This window comes from Ambystoma mexicanum, chromosome 7q, assembly GCF_040938575.1.
Source record: "Ambystoma mexicanum isolate Mex_15411 chromosome 7q, UKY_AmexF1_1, whole genome shotgun sequence".
In the NCBI taxonomy this organism is placed as follows: Eukaryota; Metazoa; Chordata; class Amphibia; order Caudata; family Ambystomatidae; genus Ambystoma; species Ambystoma mexicanum.
Genome location: NC_090941.1, coordinates 20845399 through 20855637, shown reverse-complemented (window position 1 = coordinate 20855637; position 10239 = coordinate 20845399). Strand labels below are relative to the sequence as shown.

Sequence of the window (10239 nt, the reverse complement as noted above, 5' to 3'; positions counted from 1 at the left end):
CAAGTGAGTCATACAAGTGTTTTTTTTATAAGCCATCAAGACTTCCTCACATCCAGAAATTGGGTCTGCATCTTTTTAGGATTGCAAATCATTTTAAGGTTACTAGAGCAGATCCTTCATATTCATGGGGAACTGAGGCAAAGGTAAGTGTTTAGAGCTAATCAGAGGGTTGCATTCATTCAACAGTTTTGATGGCTAACCAACCAGTGTGGGTCACCAGATTCAAGTTCCACTGGCGTCTTCCTGGGGGGCAAACTTTCAAGATCTGGATTTAAGCTTAAACCCAGACATACACACGATTCTGGTCTTATCTAGCTTTATGGCAAAAACCCAAAACCTCATACAGATGACAGACAGGAACATTAACTTGCAGGTTCGGTCTATGATGTCCAGTGAGGAACTAACAAATCCATTGAATTTCTTGCTGGATACTCTAGCCCATGTAGGGTTGTCTAATGAGGGCAGTGGCATGACCCTTAACAAATTGTACACATTTGAATTGTTGATTTATGTATATTTATTATTGTTAACGTATGTAAATAATTTATTTTCAAATGAAATATGCTATCTGAATGATTTAGAAAAAAGGAAAGATTTTGCAAAGTTAATGTTTTTCAAATTGGTATGATTAAACTGTACACTCCGTTACACAGGCTAATTTCCACGTCCTTTAACAATTACAATAATTATGTATAGAATGTCTAAAACACTGCATTTTGGTGATCCCTTTCCTAGGCAACTTGAGATTCATTCTTTCTTTGCCTCTACACTGTAGAGATCACTGCGCTTTTGATTGTGAACGGGTATTTGTTGGCGCACGTCTGCTAGATACTGCAAGTCTGTAAAGAATAAAAAAAGAATCCACAGTTTAGATCAAAAATATTAAATGGCCTTATTTTACATTTAAAAATCTGTTAACTAGAGCGAACAAGACTCTTGCGCGCACAATTGCTCCTTTAAAACCTCAATCATTATTTTCCTTTGACAGACACTGAATAATCGTTGACATCACTAGGCAAGCTCATAATAATAATAATTAATAATTTGGCATTTATATATAGAGCTACGAACCCTCAGGTATCTGAGCGCTGCTTATTATTACCCACGGTGTGTGGTGCTCATTTATCGACCTCGGAAGGATGAAAGGCTGATTTTGGCCCCGCCGGGATTCGAACCTGCGTTAGCAGGCTCTGCACGAATGTCAAAGTGAGCGCTATACTCACTGTGCCACTTGACCGGCTTGCAGGAGTAAATGGCCAGATTTATTTAAACTACTTTTGAAAATTAAAAGATTCAGTGTTACTTAACAAGATAATCAGCCAGATATTCAAAACAATTTTGAAAAGGTAACATCACTTAAAATGATATTTCAATATCAAAAACAAATTCGATGCTATGGAGTTGGGATGGACAATTTACTGTCTCAGAATACTGACAGCTGATTAACCAATTTAAAAAAAGGAATTTTGCACACAAAAAAATACATATTGTCTGGAAAGTAAAACGTGCAGATAGGTGATGAACAAGCACGCTGAAAAGTGTACACTGATGCAAGCTGACCTTTTGGCCTAATATGTGACAAATCAATCCAATAGGGATTTTAGGTAGCTGGAAGCAGACCTTAGCAGTGTTCAAGCATCATGAATGGGACAATGAGCAAAACACTCAAATTGTTAGCTCTTGCGTCAATGAATGGGAAATGGTGCCTGAAACTGTTCCTTTTCACTTGTGTCAGAGAATCATATCATATTGTGAAGGGGTGTACCAAATAGCAAATAGTATTAGCATTTGGCCAGATACTGAATAGCTAGCTAGTCAAGTATTTGGCTGAAGCTGAATATGAAGCTGAATGGTTGCTTTATTTTTTAAATCATGTTCCAAACTTGAAAAAGACACTTTAAAAAAAAATAATGAAAGCACTATATGTACTCATATTTCCTTTAATTCTCTTCATTTTAACCAACATATCATCCTTAGTAAAAACATGCACGGCAGATGTTAAAAAACAGGAACCAAATGTACGGAAGGATGTTTCACGTGCAAAACTATTATTACTCAAAGTAGCTGGTTTAAAGTATGCAAAATGCTAGATTGAAATGAACAAAATGGATAATGCTAGTTGCAATTGCCATTGCAAAATTGCACACATGGCAATCTGCTAGTTACAAGGGAGCTTAGGTGAAATGTGAGTTTTCAAACCTTCCTTGCAGCTCTCGTATAGCTGTATAAAGGGTTTCTGACCACTCATGCAGGACACAAGTGAAGGGTACATGTGAGGTAAGTGTACTCCATCATCCTAATATCTTTAAAGAGGGGACTCACTCCCCTTTACCCAAACGAGGGAGTGGAAACTCCAGAGGGACTGATGGGGTTGGAATGCCTGCCAAACGTTAAGCTCTAAGAAGGCACTTACCTGTTGGTCAGTTTCTCAATTCCACCAAATCTCAACTCACGTCTACTTCACACACGTCTACCTATCACACCTCGTCTTCCCACCACATCAGAGGAATCAAGACTGCATGGCTTTTTCTTCATCTCTCAATCTTTAACCATTCACACCACAGCACCAGCAGATGCAGTGCTCTTAAACTCTGTCGCCAGAAAATTGCTCAGACCGTTCCTGTGGGATAAGGCGTTCTACACATTTATTTGAGAGATTTCCCAATCAGCAAGTTGAGTTATATATACGTGAGTTTATTGCCACATCCAAGATAACATGCAGAGAAAAAATACCGGGACATCCTTTCCCATCCAGAGCAGCAGCACTAACTGCCAATCTTAGAATCCCCAGACACCTCCCAGGTTCCACAGTGACATCACACCCTCATAACAAGGCATGGCCATAATCGGGCCCCAAGCACAGTATGACACAGCGTGATAATGTGCAAACCTAGCTCACAAGTAGTATCGGATTGCGGTGAAACATATTAAAATACATCCATACAAAATTACTTCAACATTTTAACTAAAAATGTAAAATAAAAGAAACCCACAGTTAACCATATCAGATGGACAGCTTGACAGCAACACGCACACACTTTGGTATTCTCAAACGATGAAAAACAAAGAATTACTGTGATAACACAAGTTGTTGCCTGAATAATGAACTCTACTTCCTTCTGAAAATACAGGAATGCAGTGCTTGAACGCAAAGGGTTATAAAAGGAATTCCATAGTACTGGAGCATAAGAGGCACTCTGGTTACTTTTGTTGCTCTACTTGCACATACAGGTTTTGTAATGATAGCAAATGGTGGCGAACGAAAGGCACTGGACACAGGAAGTTGCAACATGTGTATGTCTATTAGTTAAGTGAATAGCAGGCCCAAGGTGTCCATGCTCCTTCCTCAACTGTGGCTGCCTTTTCCGTGGACCTGTCCATTCCCACATTCTAGGTAACCAGGGGTTCTAGAACAGACCGGGATCAGCACAGCCACAAAATATATGTAAATAAACTAGGTACAATAAGGATGAGAAACAGGAAAGTGATAAGTAGAAAGATAAGAGAAATTCACAGACACAAAGAAAGCCGACAATAGCGCATATAAGAAGAAATTAGTTACAGCTGCAACAAAACAGTAAAATAAGGGATGATCACAACAGCATGGGTGTCCCAACACACTTCCTTCTCTCAATGATTACCCTTAGGATTGCTTTAATTTCAAATTTGGCCATATTTGTGATGCATCGCCACTTGTTCTTTACTCCACATACTCCCATCAAACGCACAGCATTCCCTAGATCCTCTTTGGCAACACACTTGTGAGTAAACCTGGAGGTACCTCTACCACTTGACCAGAATTTCTTTAAAATTGTATATTAATCTCACTATGGCTTTTACCTCTACCCTTTCAATAATATTCTTAACCTTAAACCTTTTTTAGATGGGTCCCCCTTGTAGAATCGTTTCGCTTCTTTTGGCATCAACCTCTTTAAGACTTGCTTTTTTCAATCCATCCTGGACAAAGCCTGGTTTTTAGGCTTCTCCTACTGAGCAGCTCTAAAAGAAGGTGGGGGGAATATAGACTTTCTGGAATAACCAATGCCGTTTAGGCCAACAACTCTTCCATCTCTCAAGAGATCAATTGTATGTCAGTGAATACTCTCTTGGGAAACACTGCCTTAAAAACGCTGTCATGTAGCACATATACCACAGTCCTTTAAGAATGAAGGTCTATTAGCACTACTAAGGACACATTTCAGACTGCCCTAAAATTGAGAGGTCCTAACAAATCAATTGCAACCTCTTCCCTGGGAAAACTAGCAAGAACCACCTGAAAGGTTTGCATAACAAAGTGTCCCTATAACACCACTTTGGACACACAACTATGAAAGTTTGAATCATGTGATCCATTCCAAGGCTTCTTTCAAATACCTTGGTTCTATCAATCCATGTCACTTTCCTTTTTCTAGCTACTCAACCGGTTTTGTTCTGCTCTATGCGTTATGTATATCTTCATATTCATACAGAGCTTTCAGGATTTATGAGGCCAGCAAGAAATGAGACACCTTCTTCTAATTGGCCGTTGTCTTGAGAACAATTAACCAATTTGCTCATGCTACTTTAAAAGTTGTTTTTGGAGTAGACAACATGCTTCAAGATCATTGTATGCCATATGGATTTTTTTTTAAAAATAAAAATATTTTTATTAGGTTTTACAACATGGAACTATACAACACCCCCTCCCTGCCCACCCCCACCCCTCGGGATATTCCACCTGGCCACTCTGTTACGGGTCATCTTCTCAGCCTCTTATCTGAACATGTCAAGAATCTTTATTTTGTGTGGGCACTACATAGTCACTTTGTAGGTACTCCAATGTTACAGCCCATTCCTCTCAGAATTGTTGGTAGTTCCCTTGCAGATTATACGTAATGTGCACCATTGTTTTATGGGACCAATCTCTTCTTATCCAGTCTATTGCTACAGGTGGAAATTTCTGCTTCCATTTTTGGGCAATTTCCAACCAAACTCCAATTAGTAGCCCCACAAAGTTTCTTTTCTGCGTCTTGGTAAGAGTTTTGTCTTTCGGGTCCCATATCCCACAAAGCAACACTTCCTCCCCCAGACCCCCCGATCCTGGGAACATTGAGTTCATGTAATCCTTCAATTCTCTCCAGTATTGTTGTAGGTTTGGACACTCCCACCATATGTGTTGCCAATCCCCTACCCCTCTGCATGCCCTCCAGCATTCGTTGGGGGATCCCCGGAACATTGCGAGGAGTCTTTCTGGTGTATAGTGCCATTGCAGGAGGATTTTCATCCACATTTCTTTAGAGTGTATCGCTCTCGTGAGTTTGGATATCATCCCCCACGTGTATTCCTACCTTTCCCTGGGGATCGATCTTCTCAGGGTCTTCTCCCATCTCTTGATATATTGCCATGTGACTTTCTCTTCTGGGGTATTTATGCATCTATATGTGTTTGAGACAAACTTCTTTGTTCCATCATTGGACATAATGTAATTTTCAAAGGGGGTTAGTTCTCTCATGGCCGCTTCCCTTATTCTAGGCGAATCTAGCCAGTGGCATAATTGTTCATATTTATACCTATTCTTCGCATTTAGGTTAATTAAAGAAGCACAGTCTTTGAACAATCTTTTCCGTTGACCCGGATACATGTCCCCAACCATTTTGCAACCTGCTTCTTCCCACTTTCGAAACACATTTTTTCTCAAGTCCCGGTGGGAATTCTGGGTTTTTAAATAGGGGCATGAAGGGGGCTTGGTCTTTCGTTAATGTACCTTTCAAAGTTGCTCTATCCTATATTTCCAACGTAGTCTGCATGGTTTCGCTTATATGTAGGTTAGGGTGTCTGTGTCTCTTCCCCGCCCATAACATGCGTCTCGTAGGGGTTGTTGCCACTGCTCTGTCTTGGGCTGTCCACATCTTCTGGGAGTTATCTGGTATCCATTCTTTCAACACCCACAATTGGGCGGCCTCATTATATCTTCTGAAGTGCGGTAGTGCACATCCCCCGTCTTTACTTTACGAGAGGCAGTTAGAACCGCGTTTGAAAGTTTAGGAGTTTTCCCCGCCAAATGTATTCCTTGACTGCTTTCGTTAGGGATTTAAAGAAAGATGTTGGAAGTCTTATTGGCAGGGCCTGAAACAGGTACAAGAGTTTGGGTAAGATGGTTATCTTAATTGCTGTTATCTGCCCCCACCATGTTATCAATAATGAGTTACACCTCTCCAAGTCCCGTTTAATTTGTCTTAGTAGGTTAGGGTAGTTTTGAGAGTAGAATTGCTGTATTTTATGTGTCAGGGTGATTCCCAGGTACTTGGCCACTGTCTTAGCGATTTTTAACTGGATGTTGTCTACGACCAATTGAATTCGGGCAGAGTCTCCCGCCAGTACCACAATTTCTGATTTCTGTCTATTAATCTTAAGTCCTGATAGGGATCCGTATTTTTCTATCTCTTGCATGAGAGTTGGAGAGAGTTTTATGGGTCCCCCATCATCACCAGCATATCATCTGCATAGGCTGCTATTTTGTGCTTTGTACCTCCCATTTCTTTACCCCTTATTTCTTTTTTACTTATTTGCGTTAGTAGTGGCTCCAGAAAGATTGCGTATAGTAAGGGGGATAATGGGCATCCCCGTTTCGTCCCTCTTTCGATTTGGATCTTATTGGATAAGCTTCCATTCACCGCTACTCTGATGTTAGGGGAGTTGTAGTTCGCTTCTATCATTTCAATGAAGGTTTCCCCTACCCCTATTCTCCTCAATATGTGGAACAGTAGAGACCATTCTACTCGAACGCCTTTTCTGCGTCCAAGGCTAATATTACTGCCGGAGTTCGTGTTATTCCTATTTTTTCCACGATATGGAGGACCCTTCTAAGGTTGGTGTGCGTTTGTCTTCCGGGGACGAACCCCGACTGTTCCTGGTGGATCAGCTTTGGGAGTACTTGCGTGAGCCTGGAGGCTAGGATTTTGCCATACAGCTTAGAGTCGAGGTTTATCAGCGCTATCGGGCGGTAAGAGGAAGGTAATTCTGGGTCTTTTCCCCGTTTGTGTATTAGCAGCATCTTAGCCTCATTCATCGATGGGGTGATGTTAGCTTTATCTTTAAAGGAGTTAAATAATTCAGTTAGGACCGGGGCTGGTATCTCTCTGTACTGTTTATAGAATATTGCAGTATATCCGTCTGCCTCCCCCTTCGTAGAGGTGTCTCTTGTCCCTGTGGGCTTCAGCCCTTCTCCGGTCCTGATGGGCTGCTGTGGATTCTCTCCCCCACTCACCCCAGTTTCGCGTACCTGTTATGCTCGACAGCCGGGTCCGTTCTGAAATGTATGCTGCCTTGTTGCCGCCCCTGTGTGTTGTGGCTCCGGCGTCTTCCTTCCGTGCCTCGGCTCCGGTCCGCGTTGCCTCGCTGGCTAAGCAGCCTCCTCTCCTCCACCGACTCTCTTCTCGGAGCGCGGCCCGCTTTCCGCGCCTCCTCCTTTGTGAGCGGTGCTCCTTCTTTTCTGCGCGTCCAGTCGCAGGGGTTCGCTCCCTGGGTCTGCTCCTCTACTCCCGTGGATCACCCCCATTTGTGCAGCTGCAGCCTCCACCTCGGGGGGGAGGGAGAGAGAGCTCACCTGCCACACGCCGGTCCGCCTCCAGTGGTGGCTTCTCCCGGATCGGCTCTCTGTGGTGTCTCGGTGTCTGGGGAGTTCTGCACACCGGACCACACCTCTGTTTTCGGGGGGCTTCTCCCAGATTGTCACGCCGTAGTATCCCAGCGCCTGGGGAGTTCCGCACTTCGGATACCACCTCTGTGTTCAGGGGGGTGCTATGCTTCTCCCAAGTTGACTTTTCTGCGTCCGGAGCGTTGTCCATGACCTCTCTGTGTCTTATCTGGTTATGTTCCGCTTTATTGATCTGCTAAGCTAATGCGGCCTAGATGGGGGGACGGAGCAATGCTTAGGCACGTCCACTTCCCATCGCCGCCATCTTGGAATCCGCCATATGGATTTTAAACTATAACTTGTAATTCCAGGCATAGGTTATATGAAGACTCTTTCTCCCATGTTACAACTGTATCTCTTTTTATGGTTTTCTCAAATGACAGTTCATAGCAGAATACTTTCATTTGCACTCATGGGGTCCTTCACATACGTGATACCGTTTTCCAACATGGCCACCAGTGTTGCCATACAAATAAGCGGGGATCTGTCTACTCGAAACTACTAAAATGACTACAGCTACTACTAGTTCCTCTGTACCTAGCAGCCACAGCTCTGTCTCCTTTTATATTCAGTAATGCTGGTTTTCCACTTTGAGGTTCAAATGTAAAGCGTCCCCCTCAAGAGAGAAAGGTTACTTTTACTTCCTCAAACAATGAAAGATGTTATCACTCCACATATGCAAACTCAAGTATGTGGGACACTTTTCCTAACTTTTCTTTTAAGAATATGTCCCCTTGCAAGCTTTATACTTGCTTAAATCTCCTCTTATTTTCCCTCAGAACTTTTGGGTTACCCCTAATTGTTTTGCCCCTAAATGGTTATTGAAACATGCAGGTCGCTCTTCTGTGCAGAATTTTCACATGGAATTGTTTTGTTATGCATTTCTTCTGTATATTTTCCAGAGATTATTGTTTTAGCATAAACAATACATGTATACACATTAATGTTTTTTGTTTCTGTGGCACACATGGTGTTTTAGGGTGATGTCATATGCTGATCAAAAGAATAATTAAAAGCCAATTGGTAATTTTGGAGGAGATTTTTCCAGATTTTTCCTCCAACATTAATTTTCTATCACACAATTGTTTGAGGAGGAAATCAGACAGAGTCTATTTGTTTTTGTATCTATTCCCGGCCACCATTAATCTTCTCGAGTGAGCACCTTGGCTCTTTGATAAGACCAAATACCCTATTATTCTTTGTTGTAACTCCTCTGGTACTACCCATCTGTCTCCCTGACTAACCTGTTCTCTTGCCATCTAAGAGCAGACTCACTATATTAGGTAATGATTTAATTTGCGTTCTTCCTCATCTCAACCAGGCCTATGATTCAGAACGTAATTCTTGACTTTGATGTAGTTGTGGTCCTTGCAACAACACTAATCATAGTAATTCTCCTTTAAGCATCTCGTAATGGCAAACACTTCCCTGATTTCAGGTTGCATCTCTTCCTCAACATCTGACTTCTCTATTCCCTCTGACAGGTTCTGAGAGGGAGCATCTGTGTTTTCCCAGAGCTTTTTAAAAACACGTGGATTCTATGCATGTGTTTTCCCACTTCCCACAAAACCACCCAACTGTGTTTTTCCAGTGCATACAAAAAGGTTGCTTGCATTGCTGCAATACACTACAAACCAGCAATGTCACAAGGTATGTAAAGGTATTTGAAACCAATATTTTCCGCACAAGAAACATACTGCTTTCAATAACTTCTCATTGGCACCGGATGCACAATCCAAATTGGCTCAAAGTCTCTTTAAAGTTAAAAAGCCCACAAAATGATTTCACTTCCATTTTTAAAACAAAATAAAGTGTGGCCTATGGAGAGTTTAAAAAAAAACATGTGTATAATACAAGATGTGCAAAGGAATGACCGGGTGGGATAGGCTATGTGAAACCAACTAACATTTGACCACAGTGTTGTTTTATTGGTTTAAACCTAAATATGATCTACCCTGAAAAGGTGTCATCCATCCAACGATCCTCCTCGACACATGTCAACTTCTTTGCTGTTAAATATGGCCCCAAAGGGTTTATGATCACTGCGCACGACAAAGGGCCTTTCCCACAAATACACCTTAAACTTTTGAATGGCTGATAGACAAGTTAGAGCTTTATATTCCATAACAGAAAACCTCTGTTCTGCCCCTTTTAAAACTATTGAAATAAATTCTAGTATTCTTTCACCGCATTCACTACGATGCATCAGAACTGCATCCAAACCATTTTCACTTGCATATGTGCACAGCAATGTTAAGACATTATATAATAAACAGCACAGTACAGGAACACTGAAAATGTTTTCTTTGATACTCAGAAACGCTGCTTTACACTCACTAATTCAGTCAAAATGTTCAGTAGTGCAAGTACGGTTCTGGAGGAAGGTGGTCATTCTTGCAAGGTTGTGTATTTATTTCCCATGAACCGCTGCAAAACCTAGAAAAGAAGAAGCCCTCCCTTTCATTCTGGGATGAGGCATTTCAACTATTTCTTTCATCAGATCCTACTTCGGTCTTACGCCTTCCACCAAGAGACATACATATTTATTGATGTGGAAATTGCAT

At 41.8% G+C, this 10239-nt stretch overlaps 1 protein-coding gene across 4 annotated transcripts in view; it reads right to left on the bottom strand.

The window, feature by feature from the left end:
• Window positions 1-499: 499 nt before the first annotated feature.
• NIT2 (nitrilase family member 2) overlaps window positions 500-10239 on the bottom strand; it is a 717582-nt gene continuing 707842 nt past the window's right edge. For all 4 annotated transcript variants that reach the window (XM_069639171.1, XM_069639173.1, XM_069639169.1 and 1 more), the window contains one exon: window positions 500-839. In XM_069639171.1, coding sequence (XP_069495272.1) covers window positions 748-839 — 92 coding nt within the window. In that variant the 3' untranslated portion in view covers window positions 500-747. The remainder of the gene's footprint in view (window positions 840-10239) is intronic.